Source organism: Carassius auratus, unplaced genomic scaffold, assembly GCF_003368295.1.
Source record: "Carassius auratus strain Wakin unplaced genomic scaffold, ASM336829v1 scaf_tig00216160, whole genome shotgun sequence".
In the NCBI taxonomy this organism is placed as follows: domain Eukaryota; kingdom Metazoa; phylum Chordata; class Actinopteri; order Cypriniformes; family Cyprinidae; genus Carassius; species Carassius auratus.
The window spans coordinates 239352-256700 of NW_020528434.1; the positions used below are offsets into that span (position 1 = coordinate 239352).

At 36.0% G+C, this 17349-nt stretch overlaps 1 protein-coding gene across 1 annotated transcript; it reads right to left on the bottom strand.

Annotated features, from left to right (window-relative positions):
- Positions 1-19: 19 nt before the first annotated feature.
- Positions 20-16129, bottom strand: LOC113097240 (cytosolic sulfotransferase 3-like). Its single transcript, XM_026262456.1, has 8 exons — positions 15897-16129; positions 15278-15416; positions 3924-4052; positions 2654-2754; positions 1237-1363; positions 899-996; positions 637-811; positions 20-546 (listed from the first exon to the last, which is right to left on the bottom strand). Exons 1-8 carry the CDS (start codon positions 15918-15920, stop codon positions 434-436), a joined length of 906 nt encoding a protein of 301 aa, XP_026118241.1. The 5' UTR covers positions 15921-16129; the 3' UTR covers positions 20-433.
- Positions 16130-17349: the final 1220 nt, after the last annotated feature.

Sequence of the window (17349 nt, forward strand, 5' to 3'; positions counted from 1 at the left end):
CAAAAAAATACAAAATAAAAACCTTTTTCCAGACAACTTTTACTTATGTACTTGTTTTGTGCTGTGCCATATTTTGACTGAATTATTTTCATTCCTTTAAGCTAAAGTTTACTTTCTATGCAAACTGGAATTTATAGAATGCACTGTTTGCATGGTACAGTTGACATTGTGCTGTAGCCAATTGTTGGAAAACATGAATAATATTATTGATCAACAATAGAAATTCATAAAATGTTTTTTTGGTCAAGTTAGCTTTTTTAATAGAACAAATGAAAGTGCTGTCACCAACTGTAGAATATGATATGAAGAATATGAGAATATAAGAATATGAAGTATATTTATTGGAGGGTCTAAGTTATCTTATCTATGAAAAACTTTAATAATCTAAATAAGCACCACTTTGTTTGATATTTGTGATGAGTCTTCTCAAGTATTATATCTCAGTGCGGAACTTGACAGTGGTGTTCTTCATTTTTTTGTTGTAGACCTCATCAAACTGTTCATTTTGTGCTACGGTGAAATGATTTTTCCAGTCTCCAACTTTACCTTTTGAAACAAAAACAAAAAGATAAAAAAGGCAATTTAAATGAAAGGACAGAACAAAGAAGGACTAAATTAGATCAGTGGTTTATTAACCTTTCCGCATGAAGGGTGAGATCTTGAAGTCCATGACTGGGAGAGTGGAATAGTTAGTCATCTTGTTCAGTTTCATGGCATCGAACTGAACTCTTTTTGTTATTTCCTCCCTCTCTTCAACTGAGGTGGACAAACCTAAGAAGGAACACAAACGTTCCACCTCACGTCCTGTGTCCTGAATAAGAAGACATGAAAAATACACATTAAACATATATTAACTTTGTTTCATAAAAAGCTATATATTTTTTTTTTTAGAACTTACTTCAGCCAAATCCTCATAGAACAAGTACAGTAGATTAGAATATGTCTGTTTCTTCTCCCACCATCCATTGACATGGTCAAACCAAGAACCAAACACTTCTAAAGGCAATATTTAAACAATTTTTTAGTGTATTTTTTTTTTCATCCACATAGGTTATGTAGGGGGTTGCACATACAGTACAAGAGAAATTTAATAGTTTTATTCTCCTAATGATTTTGTAATTACAAAATGTTATTGTAATTATAAGTAGATTTATTATCAAAATGGTTCTTTATTTATACTCATTGTAATTGTCTAATACAATTTAATTTCATTACTTTACTAAATATTTTACTTACTCTTTCCTTCTATAAATTTCTGTAAGTAAGTGTTCCAGTCTCCTGGTTCAGGTTCTGCCATGTTCATTCGATCAAAATGAAAATAGGAAACAGCATTGTCTTTTGCATTCCGTGCTACATAAACAATCTGGAATAAGTGGACAAAAGTATTATGACAAGAAACAACATTTGCATTAAATTCACTTACTGATCATGAGATAGTTGAAAATTCACTTCATTTAACAAAATGAATTCATACAGAACACACTGTAATGTCATCAAACACAGTCAAAAACAAGTTGCTCATATTAAAGGACACTGGGGTCTTAGGTGTTGGGCCACCCCGTGCTGCCAAAACAGCTTCACCTTTGCATTGATTCTACAAGCGGAACTCTGCTGGATGGATGACACCATTTAGAGTCCTGCACGGGTCCATTTTTGGAGACCCGCGCCAGCCCGTACCCGCAAAAGTTAGCACCAGATCCAACCCGTCCCCCGTGATAATATAAAAATTAAATCCGCACCCGCCCAGACCCGTTAATATTTGTCCCGTTACCCGATCTGCGCCCGCGATAAATCACACACGCAAAAATCATTCCAATTAAAGTGCTTAATCTCCTTGTGGGCAGGTCATATCGTGGATGAAAAATATGTGCAATATTTCTCTGTCTAAATTGCCATTACACATACGCAACAATGAAATGACATTTGACCCATCACTTCACCACCACTGTGACAGTGCGACTTTTGTTGATGCTTCTTGAGCGTTGTGAGAGAGAGAGACTTTTCCACAGCTGGATTTGTAATTCAAGAATGGAGAACACAATTTAAACCTGGTCCTGTGGACGATATCATTTTCCTGCACAGTAACCTTAAGGGAAAGTAAATGCATAGTTTGTGAGTGACACGCTCAGGTTGTATTTTTTCATTTCTTTTTTTTTTCATTAATAGGTCTATTTGTGTATAGGTATCAGGTTCCATAGCCTACTTGAATGGCGCAAAACAAAGCGCACTTTAGTTTTAAAATCTCCCACAGGTGTTCATTTGGGTTGTGAAGGCCATAGAATATGATACACATAATTTACATATTCAGCAAACTGGATGATGGATGGGGGCATTGTCATCCTGCAAAAGACCACTTCCATCAGGATAATTATGTTGCATAGGATAAACATGATTACTCAAAACAACATTGTATTGATTTGAAGTGGACAAATTACTTGTTAATGACCACACAAAAAACAAAGGTGCATGAAAGCCTGTACACCACCTTGAAAAGTTTTCCTCATGTTTCTAAGATGTGAACTTAATTTTCTAGTATGAATTTGACATCATGATTTCAAATTCATACTAGCATATTCAAGTATTCTATGATAGATTCATCACATGTTGCCAGCTAAAACACATCACAGAGTAAATAAAGTCACATATACCTTACCCTTGAGTTCTGCTCCCAGAAGGACTTGGGCACAAGCTGAACAGGTAAATGAGTTTTTATTAGCCGAGGAGAGGTGGGCAGATTATCAGACATTTCTGTCCCTGAAAGTCCAAAATATGGTTCTAAATTAATAGTTACCTAGTTGTCATTGTTGTAAGATCAAGACATACGGTGAACAAACAATATCAGAAGCATTCATACTGTTTATATTAACTAATTTAAACAGGCTTGTGGCTCCTACAATAAAAAGCCTCACCTTTCTAATTTGTTTATAATGGTAATTGACAGTAACTCACAGAAACTACATTAAGACACCAGCTACTTATATTATACCAAAGACTCACTGCTGCAAACTATGCAGGGTATAAGAAATCACAATCCAGATTACATAATGCATGTCAGAAATAAAACTACAAACACTTTTGTAGCTTATTTATCATATCTGCATACTTTAACTTAAATGGGGAAAATATTGACACCTTAAATGTGATATAGCTTTTTGAAAGGGTAAACTCTGCAGGAGACTGGCACTTCAGGAATGAATTTGCCTATACCTGGTCTAGAAGTATCATGCCCATTCATACTTCAGTTTTTTGAGCCAATGGACTATACTAAACAAATCCTGATTTATAATTGAGCCGTCGTCTGATGAAATCAAATACACATCAACATCAAACAAGTCAAGATAGATTTCAGATAGATCAGTGCTGCAAATTTGTATATTTACATTAACTGCAGCAGATTTGCAAGGTATGCAGAGATAAAAGGCATTATACCTTTGCAGAGTACAAAGCAGACAATTTAAATCAATGTGTCACAGTATTTAAATTACAGAATATGTGGAACAAAGAATCCATGCAGGACTTTAAAATATGTAAGGTGGAATAGTAAGACGTAAAGGAGTTAAAGGGATAGTTCACCCAAAAATGTTAATTTGATGTTTATCTGCTTACCTTGCACAGACCGATCGTTTTGTGTTTTTATACATCAATGTATCATAACAAGCCAAAGGATTTAATTTGGTTTTGTTTGTGTATGTTTTTTGTTGTTGTTTGTTTTATTGTATGTTTTAGCCGTGATTCCCATCAACTTACATTATAAGAGTGATAGACTTCAAGTGTTTCAGTCACCAATATATTGGTTTATGTTCTACTAAAGAATCAAAGTCACCTACATCTTGGATGTATAATAAATTCTAATAAATAAAATGCTAAAAATGTAATAAAAAAAATAAAAAAAGACAGCAAGCACTTATACTGTGGTCTCTGACCTGATGGTATCACTTTAAAACATGACTCCAGGAATGGCACTCTCATATAGATAGGTTGGGATGTCTGGTGCTCTGGATCATCCTTACCAAAGTACAGAAGGTTTAGAATATATGAGACCCAGGTGGTACCTGGAAAATCAGTAGAGAGAAGAAATTATTACAAGCTTCAGACCCTTAGAAACATAGCAACACTATAATAATATATGAAAAACAACAACAACAAAAACATGAAATTATATCAGTAATCCAGCCCCAATTATTATTTCATAGTGTTGTGTAACTGCTTAAAATGCATATTGCAGGTTAGAGAACCACTGAGTCAGGGACATGCCAGGGTTATTATAATAATGATTAAAGTTTATCTGTGCCATTGATCCTAGTCACCACGAACTCGACTATGAATAACTTTGCTAAAGCCGGGCATACACTGTGTGATTTCGGCAAGGTACCAACTCACACTGTACGAGTAGATCACATGCGATGTAAAGCCAAAGCTCACGATTTTTATGCGCTCACTGTACAGTCCGATCGTCAAGTTGCGATTTGACTGCTCACACTATACGTGGGACGAATGTCAGAACCCGGATATTCATGGCTGTTTCAGAATAAACATGCTTTCCCGGGATAAATGCACTGCTTTGGTGATATGCGCAATTCTGTGTGCTGAAACATACAATTTTTTTTTTAAATAAATAAAAAGCAGTCAGCGTATCTGGATGCGCAGGTGGCTCGGAAGACGTGCCAAAAATTTCAGCATTGTCAGAAATCCGTCTGACCAACTGATTGCCGGTCAGGAGAGGTTAATCGCCTCTTGTTTCCCCTTGTACACTGCATGAACACTGCACAACTAACAACGCATGAAAATGCTTCAAATCGGTCCGACCCGAAAAAGATTTGCACGAGTCAGAATTTGTAACACTACTTCTGCCCCTTGGTTATCTGATGTTCTACACGAACACCATTCTAAGCTTAGAGCTGCTGAAAGGGTGTGGCGCAAATCCAAAAATACTACTGACCTTAATGTGTTTCAGGCACTATCTTCCCTCTCTGCTAATGTCTCCACTGCTAAAATGACATTCTACCAAAATTATTATTGCGAAGTGAAAGGAATGAATAACTATTCTCTCTTTGCAAATACACAAAGACCTCTTAGCAAAGTTATTAAACTTAAATAAAAATACATCCTGGCCTGTCCCTGCTCTCTTAGCCACATAGCAGTCCGTTATACGAGTATGAATAAACATTTACAATTTCCTCAGCATCCGAACTTTCATTGCAATTCATTGTTTTCCTATTGTTTAAATTGACCGCACTCCCTCCTGTTATGTCACTTCTGGTTTTGAAGCTTTTCAGATGTGGAAGTAAAATGTTCTCACAAAAACGACTCCAGAGGCCTCAAGTAGCGTATTTATAAGTATTAAAGAAAATCTAGTTCTCTAACCTGCAATGTACACTAAGTTTAAACCATTTAATGCCTACTCGACCAAATGGTTGAGCACATTTTGAGACCCTATATTTTATTGAGAGTAGTACCTAACTTAACTCAAGCTGATTGAGCCATCTTTACTATCTGGTTGATGTATCTTATGCCAAAATAATTCACTAGATGTCAGAGTGTCAATCAACAGCACTTGTAACAATCTTCTAACATTGAATTTCAGACACAAATAAATCACCCATTACATGTCAGCCCTTCTTGGTGAAATTTTGTAAGGTAAGCATTTTTTTTTTTTTTTTTTACATATTACACTATAAGAGCCCTAACTTTACAAAATTATGTAACTTGGTGCCATGAAAAAACTTTAGTATGATTAGTATGATTATTGAATGACAAATGCTGACATACTAACATTACTAAAAATGTAAGAGATTGTTATTTATTTGTTTGTTGCTGTTTTTTCAACAGTTTCTATGGTACAAGAACTTCAGGCCTCTGTACCAGAAAACCCCCAAGGACTCTGATGCTGATATCAGTTATGTTGATAAATAAAGTTCTCAAATCTGTCCTGGAGTACCCCAGCCCTGCACATTTTTTATGTCTCCCTCCTTAACACACCTGATTCAGCTCATTAGTGGAGACTGCAAGACGTGGATGTGTGTCAGATATAGGGAGACATACAAAACGTTTAGTGCTGGGGGTACTTCATGGAGAGGTTTGAGAACTACAGAAGGATCTGCATTATCACCCCATCCGAAAAGAGGTAGCTGGTTACAGTTCTTTTGAGTTCCTGGATGAAGATGATGCTCCCTCAACAGACACATCCTCTACTAAGCTTCGATGTTAGAATAGAAGAAAAGGCAAACACACTCTAAAAACTGTTTCCTTGAAGGAGCCAGAGAATATTTATTTTGTAGATAAATGTTAATTTATCTACAAAAATAAATAAATGAAATCATTTTGCACTACCACACTTGACAATGTGTTTCTTGAATCATAAAAGCTTAAAATGCAATTATATTACTATCTTTTGCTATTTTTATTTTGTAATAAAAAAAAAAAATTGAATGCTGAAAGAATGTAATGCCTTTGGTTTTGTTACTTTTAGTTATTTCTGTTATTTATTTTTGTTTATTGTTAAAAAACAAGAAAATGTATAATTTCCTGTGTTAAAATGAAAACCTGAAATATTTTATAGCATTCTTCAATAAATAAAGAAGATTCAATATATAATTTTATTTCGATTTTTTTTTTTTTTTTTTTGGTAAATTAGTATTATAGTTCATATATTTTCATTTGGTCATATGCCACAGTGCACCATAAGTAACAATGGCTGTATAAATGTTTAAAAAAAGAGATTCTTCCTCTTGGTTGTGTAAGATTAATAAGGGAATTAAGATCAATATAAGTCAAAGGGGACTGAATTACAGTGAATAAGAACCAAATTAGTATGCTAATTATTCAGAATTAATATTTAACACCTTATCAACTATTCATCAACCGATAATTTGAGATTAGGGTATTTTATCAATTTTGGACAAAATATTATCCCGTGGCCTACAGTAATAATATCTTGAAATTATGATAACTGGTTATGAGCAAGGTAACAGAATCTACAGTTTAAGTAAGTAACTTGAAAGCACACAGCACAAGACACTGGTATGTAAAATCAAACCAATGCTATATTGAACTACTTTAATGCACACAAACTAAACTAACAAAAACACACAAACATTCATTCAAACAAGTGACAGAGAAAAGTGATGTTATTAACGGAGGGGTGAATGGAGTCCCAAGTGTCTAGCGTTAGACACTTTTTCTTGACCGCAACCTGGGAGAATCAATCTACTAGCACTTTAATCTTAGTTCGTTTTCTTAATAAAATTTGCCAGAATTAGGAGATATTGTGTACTTGTGTTTGGATGCTCCTTTGGGCGCGTGCGTTCCCTTCTGTAACGGAGTTGTTGGAGAGGGAATCTCTGGCGCTGATTGGCTGGAAGTCGGTCAATGATGAGTTCTGAAGGACAGCACTCGATGATGAGTGGTTGGTTGGCTTTGCCAGGTGGTGCTTCGTTCGCGAGACTTCCTGGATTGAGGGTTGATATGCAACGGAGTTTCCTCTGAGTCTGGAGCGACTCTGAGAGGGTTTTCTTTGACCCATCCTTCTTAGTGCGACAGCCAATCAGATATTGTCTTGGGCGGGACCTACAACCTGTTCTCCAGTTCTTGCATGTAATTAGCGTAATGTCCAAGTGATCGCGTGTGTCCAAACTCCTGAGAGTTTAGTTAAACTATTTAATAAGTAAACTTAATAGTTTAAATATGGTGCATCCTACACACATCTACTTTACATGAAAATTATATAAATCATTTACCCATCAAGTAGGTACCAAAATACATATACTTCCCATAGTTGAGGGGGAAGTAAAGAAGGATTTAGCCGTGATAAGTGTTTAACACACAAAATTAACTTTAAATTAAATTTAAGTAATATAAAGCATGCATAATACAGAGAATACACATGTATGAGGCAACTTCTGGTGATTAGTTCCTATAACTGAGGTAGAAAACCCTACGAATAGGCTGTAATGAAAGTTAAACACACAGAAAGAATTCCACAGGTTATATAACACATACATGATACTTAAGATATATGTGAGGTAAATACTGGTAATCAATTCAGCTTATTGGAAACAATTTTGAGACCGTTGTTTGTATTGACATCTCCTTTAGCCATCTCGGCACCATGGCTATGTTTTATGACGCACTAATGGTTCGTTGGGGAATCGCTCCGAACTGTGGAATGCAGTGTTGGGTTCATTTAATGATATGGAGTGTTCAAGGATAATCCTACAGTTGCATAGTGATGGCTCAAAACCAACAACTACACACTGTTCCCCTCCCCCATACTTTGCAGAATGCCTGATGACTAAAGCCGCATTCCCACTGTCGGGTCAGTGCAAGCCAGGGCTTAAAACGGACTAGGTGGGGCTAATAGCCTCGGGCCAGTAGCACGAGGCCAGAATAGCGCAGAGTTTCCACAGTCGAGCCAGAAACTCTACTGCGCTTCACTAAAACACGCCCTTTACACGCTTCTCAGGAACAACGTCATTCACGAAACGCCTTCATTTCACCAACAAAGAGAAGTTATCAGAAAACTAATAAATAAGTCATGCTGGAACATGCGCGATTACACACGAACATGATAAAAGCTGCTGTTTGTTTGCATGCTTTTGTAAATATTCAAATTCAAAGGCATCAATGTTTTACTATAGTAGAATAAGTGATAGATTGATCGTAATTAATTAATTTATCAGGACTCTGCGGTCTGTCCTGCGCCGTCTATGAATAACGACCTGCTGTTTTTCACTCGATCTGCCTTTCGTCATTTTTATCTCACTTGTTCTCACTCTCATTAATAGAGTTTTCTCTTACTCTTTGGCTGTTGGTGTCGCTGTTGGACAGTGTTTTCTCTACTTCCTGTTGGCCTTCTGTAGCTAATCGTAGCTCCGTGTAGCTGTTTTTATTTTATTTTTCTTTAGAATCTTTATCTTACTATCACTCTGTTTTTTAAAGTGATAAAATATAACTTAATTCACACCATATTTCTGATATTATCGATCAATCTTATCAGATTAACTTTGATCGTTCACTTTTATTTTATATCCGTGAGTGCAGTACACCTGCAAAGCGTTAGCACTCGTTAGCTTGTCATTAGCGTTTTCATTCGAACCTATCGCTGTTTTCTTTTCTCCTTTCCTCTCTATCGCTCCAGTTTTTCACAAGTTCATCAAACAACCGCTGTAAGAATATTTCATCAAGCACAGTGAGTAATGGCTTCTCCTGCTATTGTTATTTGCACCTCTTGCCACATGTACAGTTTATCTATCTCTGTCGCAGATGAGGGATTCACATGTGATAAATGCAGGGAAATAGTTAGGCTGACAGAGAAGATTTCAGAATTAGAGACATGCATCCAAACTTTAATTGAGGACAGTAAGAATGTTAGGGCACTAGATCCGGCTTTGGATGCATCTAGCTCAGGGATTCCTGTACATTGTACGGCAGGGCCGGACTGGGACACAATTTCAGGCCGGGAAATCCTACACCCATCCAGGCCATCCTATGCACCCAAATAAAACATAGATTTTTTTCCAAATAAAACCCTATTTTTTCCCTAAATTACATTTATTTCACAGTATGCCCATAACATAACAACATAAACAACCAACCTAGAAGTAAAGCAGTCCTAATATCAAATGGGTCTGCACATAACGTTTTACAAGCATTTACTCTAGAAGTCCAAAGCTGTTACTACCTCTCTACTTCTCACTCTTTAATGTGTATAAACTGCAGAAGAGAGGTTAAAAAAAAAATTTTGCTTAGAAGGTCAGCAGGTTGCTTAAGACTTCGCTGCTCTCTGCAACTTTATCAATAATCTTGTCAATGTCAATTCCAACAAGTATCTCCCTCTCTGTTGACATTAACATGAAGGCCTCAAGGTGTTCCTGATTAATATATATATATGTGTGTGTGTACGTATGTACGTATGTATAAAGTGTGTTTATTTTTCTTGTACCTGTCTCTTCTTCACTTGTCACTGTTTCTTATGGCCTCATACAAACAGAACTGTCTCCACCTTGGTGCAAAACAACCACTTTATTGTAAATTGTTTGTGAATCTACATATATTTTAGTAAAAATCAAAGTATTATATTTATGATTTTTTTTTTATCTTAAAATTACTTAAATATCCAACATTTAGCAATATATTTCATACAATATGTTAGTTTTTTTTTTCTTTTTTCTTTTGCTTCTACCTGTCATCTCACTCACTGGCTGAATCTGATGTGTGACCATTGCACCACAGCTAGTGCTAGGTTGACTGTCTCCACCTTCATTTGATTAAAAAAAAGAAGGAAAAAATTTGTAAACCTCACAAAAGAGCAGACGTAATTTTCTAAATTGTCTAATAAAATGTTATTGCATTATTTTTTTGTTGATGTCTGCACTATCACTACTGTCTCCCTGCTCCCATACCATATACAATGTTAAAATTTGTCTGTTAAATTACTAATGTAACTTTACACTAAATAATGTTAATCTCCTTAAGCATACAGTATTTTGAGTGACGATAGTAATAGGAGCTTACTACCGCTTACATTTGCTAGCAGTTCAATACTAAGTTAACGAAGAAAAAAGTACAGTATTTACAGATGAAACTGACCTGCACTTGAAGCCCTGAACAGGTCAGTAATTTTGCAACATTTTGCTGCTTCTTCTTGTAGTGCTTTTTTCTTCTTTGTTCTTTCCCTCTCTGCTCCACCTGGCCGTTTTCTCTCCATCATCGCGTGCTGCTCGCATTTTCTGTTTAACCGCTTGGCTGAGGCGTAAATTCGAGTCTTGCCAGTCAAGACTAAAAGATTCATGATTTTATTTATTATTATTAATTGTATTGAATGACGAATTTTGAAAATGATTTCTGTTAACGGTAGTAATATATATATATATATATATATATATATATATATATATATATATATATTTTTTTTTATTTTTTATTTATTTATTTATTTATATAAAAAAAAAATGCTGACTGGCAGCAGGCCAATTTAGTCGTCAGGCCACCAGGAAATCTCCCGGTGCTCCTGATGGCCAGTCCGGGCCTGTTGTACGGTTTCGGCAGAGCCCCTGCAGCAGGGCAACTGGGTGACGTGAGGCAGTGTAGTTGTGGGTCAAAACACCGCTCTTCTGTTCCGATCAAAACATTAAACAGGTTCTCCCCACTCAGTGATGCACACACTGAGAAACCTGATGAAATTGCTTTAGTTATTGGTGATTCTATTGTACGGAACGTGAATATAGAGACACCAGCCACCATAGTCAAATGTTTACCGGGAGCCAGAGTGCCTGACATCTTGGCAAATTTAAAAGTGCTGGCTAATTTTAAACATAAATACAGTAAGATTGTTATTCATGCTGGCGCTAATGATGTTCGACTTCGCCAGTCGGAGATCACTAAAAATAACATTAAAGAGGTGTGTGAACTTGCAAGCACAATGTCAGACACTGTCATATGCTCTGGTCCCCTCCCTGCTTACCGTGGTGACGAGATGCATAGCAGATTGTCATAACTCAATGGCTGGACGTCTAAGTGGTGCCCACAGAATAACATAGGTTTCATAGACAATTGGACGAGCTTTTGGGGCAGACTGGCTAAACCGACCGTATGCTAGCTGCCTCACGTCACAGAGGTCAGTTAATTCTCAGCACATAGAGACTCTTTCACCTAGATATCACACTATAGAGACTGTGTCTGTTCCCCAAACTAGAAAATACAAAACATGTCCAAACCAAGTTTAATTGAACAATTTAATTGAGGTTCAACAAGTAAAAAACAGATGATGATAAATGATAAAGCTTGGCTTATTGAATATCAGATCCCTTTCTACGAAAACACGTTTTGTAAATAATATGATCACTGATCATAATAAAGATGTACTCTGTTTGACAGAAACCTGGCTAAAACCTGATGATTACATTATTTTAAATGACTCCACCCCCCAAGATTACTGTTATAAACACGAGCCGCGTCTAAAAGACAAAAAGGGACGAGTTGCTTCAATTTATAACAACGTTTTCAGGATTTCTCAGAGGGCAGGCTTCAAGTATAACTCGTTTGAAGTAATGGTGCTACATATTACATTATCCAGAGAAACAAATATTAATGATAAATCCCCTGTTATGTTTGTACTGGCTACTGTATACAGGCCACCAGGGCACCATACAGACTTTATTAAAGAGTTTGGTGATTTTACATCTGAGTTAGTTCTGGCTGCAGATAACGTTTTAATAGTTGGTGATTTGAATATCCATGTCGATAATGAAAAAGATGCATTGGGATCAGCACTTATAGACATTCTGAACTCTACTGGGGTTAGACAACACTTTTCAGGACCTACTCATTGTCGAAATCATAGGCTAAATTAACAAAAAATAAAGCCTCAACAAGTGTTGACATTTCCCAACACCACATCAGTAATGACTTTATGAACTACTTTACTTCTAAAATCGATACTATTAGAGATAAAATTGCAACCATTCAGCCATCAGCTACAGTATCACATCTGGCAGTGCACTATAGACATCAGTTCGTAGCAGTGAATGAAGATGTAGGATTTTTAGGCTGCATTAATTAGGTAAACCGGAACCAGAAACACTTCCCATAACACCCTATGTACTTGCTACATCATAAGTTTTCCTGAATGGCATCTACGCTAATATTTGTCTGTTTCTCTCTTATTCCGAGGTCACTGTAGCCACCAGATCCAGTCTGTATCCAGATCAGAGGGTCACTGCAGTCGCCTGGATCAAGTACGTATCCAGACCAGATTGTGGATCAGCACCTAGAAAGGACCTCTACAGCCCTGAAAGACAGCAGAGACCAGGACAACTAGAGCCCCGGATACAGATCCCCTGTAAAGACCTTGTCTCAGAGGAACACCAGTACAAGACCACAGGAAACAGATGATTCTTCTGCACAATCTGACTTTGCTGCAGCCTGGAATTTAACAACTGGTTTCGTCTGGTCAGAGGAGAACTGGCCCCCCAACTGAGCCTGATTTCTCCCAAGGTTTTTTCTCTCCATTCTGTCACCGATGGAGTTTCGGTTCCTTGCCACTGTCACCTCTGGCTTGCTTAGTTGGGGTCACTTCATCTACAGCGATATCGTTGACTTGATTGCAAATAAATGCACAGACACTATTTAACTGAACAGAGATGAAATTACTGAATTCAATGATAAACTGCCTTTAACTATCATTTTGCATTATTGACACTGTTTTTCTAATGAATTTTGTTCAGTTGCTTTGACGCAATGTATTTTGTTCAAAGCGCTAAATAAATAAAGGTGACTTGACTTGACTCAGAATTAATCACACAGAAATACATTTATTTCTATTTTATTTATTTATTTTCTAACATTTATGAAAATAGCCTGATTATTCAGTCGAGTCTGTTTCTATTTATTTGTAGCCAAAGTGGCCTATACGTCACATTTAGAAAGAATGACAATATCTCTATTTTTATAAAAGCTCTCGAACATAAAACATTATTATATTTTTATGATAGGCTAAGTGGAGCTAAGCTCTCAGGCGAGACTTATGACAGATAATATAAGTTACTAAATAATTACACGATTGTGATAGAGATTAGGAAGCTGACATCTGATTTCCTCAAACGGTTCATATTTACCATGTTTACTATGGTAATGTTAATGCCCAGCATGCATAGTTTTTGCATAGTTTATAAATATTTCGGCCTTGTATGGTGATTGTAATTTACATCGGATCAAGTTATTGCAAACACTCTTGCTGACTGAAAGTAAGTTTTGAGCTCGACTTATTTAAAAAAGTGTTTAATGCTGGTGTTATAAAAATGATCCGCAGCGTAGACTCTATATTTTTATAAAAGCTCCCGAACAAAAATCATAATAATATTTTGATGATAGGCTATGCTACGTGGAGCTAAACTCTCGAGACAAGACGACAGATAAATATGTTACTAAATAAAAGTCATAAATAAATGTAAAAGTGGTTGCATTTACCATGTTTATCGTGCATAGTCTTTTACATTGCTTATAAATATTTCTGCCTTGTTTAGTGATTGTAATCCACATCGGATCAAGTTATTTCAGATATTCTCTGCTGACTAAGAGTTTTCATTATTTGAGTCTCAATTTATTTTAAAAAGTCTTTAATACCAGTGTTAAAGCTGTTATCTTTCTGAAATGATCCACGGCTAACGCTCTCCAGACACAGAAAAACCGCCTTTGTCACATTCTTTCTTTCTTTTTGTCTCTCTCTCTTTTGCTTTTTTTTTCAACCCTAACTGATGCAATTATAATATATTCCTGTAGTGGCAAAGCTGATTTTTTTTCAAAGATTATTTTGGCAGCCATTACTCCACTCTCTATTAAATATGCTGATTTAAAAGAAATAAGCATCACCATTTATTTTTATCATGCTAGCATTGCGGGATTAACCCAGTAACTTCGTTTTGGTAAACCTTTTTCTGCAAGTGTAAAAAAAAAAAAAAAAATGCGTCTGAATTTCGCTCCCCTAGTGACGTTGCAAAGGGATTTCATTATAATATTACAGCCCCTTAAAGTCCCAGTATACTTCAAACGAAGTTCGTTTTCGTTCTTCGTTTGGGGGCAAAAAGAAGTTTGAAAAACAAGTTTTCTAACATTCCTACAGCTACTGGAGGCGGGGTGTAGCTTAATGTAAACATGACTCGCAACTCTCGAGCATATCCCCTAAACACAACAATGATTAAATGATGAAATTTAGGCAATCTAGGTGTGAGACAGGCACCAATGGTCAGAATATTATAAACAAAAGAATAATGATTAGCCGCAGTTCAGAGTCAAGTATCATGTTTGCAATACAATTTTGCATTATTGAGACACTGTTTTCCAAATGAATGTTGTTCAGTGCTTTGACGCAATGTATTTTGTTTAAAGCACTATATAAAAATAAAGGTGATACAAAAGAACCAAAAACATGGGAACAATCCAATGCTCTCCATTGACTTTCCATTGAAGGAAGCTGCCTCCTTGTCATTTCTGACTTATAACAAAAAACAGAGCAATGCCTAAAAGCTGCTATGTGACAAGGTGCACAGTAAACAAGCTAAAAAAACAGAACTGTTATGTTATAAGATGTCGACCCAAAAAACAAGTGTTTCGATCCAAAAAACAAAAACCCCCACCATGCCCTCCAAGGGTGTTATATAATAAATGATTTATGTGGGGTATTTTAATATATAATAAATAATACTATTAATTTATAATAATAATAATAATAATAATAATAATGAATAAAAAATAACTGTAAAAGTTTATGCAATGCTCTCACCTGCTTTGGGGTAGGTAGCGATTAGAATGTCATCAGGTCTTGCTTGAAAGTTTTTCACCTTTTCCCAGTTGTCAGTGAAGTAATGGACCATAGAAACACCCTCAAAATCAAACAACTCTGGTCGATTAGGTAGTTTCATCTGTGGCATGGAGAGACTTAAATTCAGTGGTACTGTAAAATACAGTACACTCTCAGAAAAAAAGGTACACAAGCTGTCTCTAGGCTGGTACCTTTTCAAAAGGAACACTTTTGTACCGTTTAGGTACTAATACTGTATGTACATTTTAGGTACTAATATATACCTTTAAGGTACAAATATGGACTCTTTATGTACAAAGGTGTGCCTTTTGAAAAGGTACCTTCCCAGTGACAACTTTTGTACTTTTCTTTCTGAGAGTGTATATAACTGTTACTACTTTTATATAACCCGTTTAAACACTGCAATCATTCTTTTCTCTGTTTCCAAATCATTATGTGGTCTATATTTTCTCATTTATAACCTGTGATCCTTATTCCCAATTTTTTACATGCAATTGTGTATGAAACAGCTTGTGATTTATTAATTAGTGTAGGTGTTTCTTTAACTATATCTACACTTTGAAGAAATTGATTTACTCACTGAGGATATGTCTGAGATTTCCATTATGTTGAAAAAGTGTTGTTTCTGTGAATCCTGTAAATCTTCTGCTCTTCTAAATTCTTCTTGCAGCCCTTCCGTGTTAAATTTTATTCCGTGCTGTCATGCTATGGTTATCCTCTCTCTATCTGTACTTTTCACTCAACCTCAAACATCCGGTTATATAAGTTTAGACAGACTTCCTTCTATTCACTTCTCCACAAATATAATGGCAGATGAAATCTGAGTCCTCCTCCTACCCTTCCTATCCCTCCCCCAGCTCTTTCTTTCTCTGTCTCTCTGTCTCATACACACAGCTGATGGGTTTTTGTGTTTTATAAGGACTCTCCACAGACACAATGATTCTTATACTGTGCAAACTTTATTTTCTATCTTCTAACCCTAACCCCCCTTTTGCAAAAATAAATAATAAATAATATTTATATGTGTGTGTGTGTGTGTGTGTCTCCTCATGGGGACTGGGATTTAATATTTTTGGAGACTCTCCATTTCTTTCTTCCTTTCTTTTTTTTTTTTTTTTTTACTGAGCTAAGAATATTATTTATATTTCTATGTTCTCATTCCTGACTAGAATGATTTGCACCATGATAATTTTTTTTTATTGAGAGTTTTTTTCTCTTTTGTAAGTTTTGATGGCTAAAAGTATCTGCTAAAAACATAAATGTAAAAGTTAAAAGCCATAATTTTATGGCAATCAGATAAAGTATTACAAAAGACTCTGCCCGAGGCTTGTGGGGCCACTCAATTCTAACACTAGTTTTGGTTATTACAGGAAGTTAGTGTTGATCTCAAAGGATCAGTGTGTGAAAACTGACTCCAGGAAGTGAACAGGCATTGTCCCCCATGGTCCCAGATTAGTTCCAGCTATGCTGTGTTTTTATGCCGAAACTATGAATAATATTAGGAATAGGATCATGCAGTGCACACACTGCACGGTGGAACAGGAGATTTCAGTGTATAAAATAGGAGTATAGAGGAAAATTGCAGGAAAGATCACTGAAGCAATATCACAAGATTCACAAGGAAATACTAATGTAAGTATCGCAAGGTAGAAAGTCTGAGGCCCAAAACGGTTTGATAGTGGGTGTGTGTTCTTACTTCTCTAGAATTGCTGAGTGTTGTTAGGCTTCCTCCCGTTTAAAAGAGTCATCCTGAATAAAGCAACATTATCTCTAGTCAGAGATACTACGATATAAGCAGACCAAAATTACATTCCCTATAGCTTTGTTTTGGTCATGCCATGGATTCCCATGTATACTAAGCTAAAGTAACATCACAGTAAACAGAGGTTAGGCTCTAGGAAATTCCTTTTTAGCCCTTAAAGTCTAAGTACAATTGAACTAATACCAAGTGTTAGTGGGATCTCTAATGATACAGTTTGCATGCCCTATGCTCCATCTCAACTGGATTTTAGTCTGTTACTAGCCTGATGCAG

Excerpts from the sequence above, each read along its gene's own strand:
- LOC113097240 (XM_026262456.1), bottom strand. The coding sequence starts at position 15,920 with ATGGAAATCTCAGACATATCCTCA. Across the intron at positions 15,417-15,896 it reads AAATCTCAGACATATCCTCA|ATGAAACTACCTAATCGACC; the intron begins GTGAGTAAATCA and ends TCCATGCCACAG. Across the intron at positions 812-898 it reads TCTATGAGGATTTGGCTGAA|GACACAGGACGTGAGGTGGA; the intron begins GTAAGTTCTAAA and ends CTTCTTATTCAG.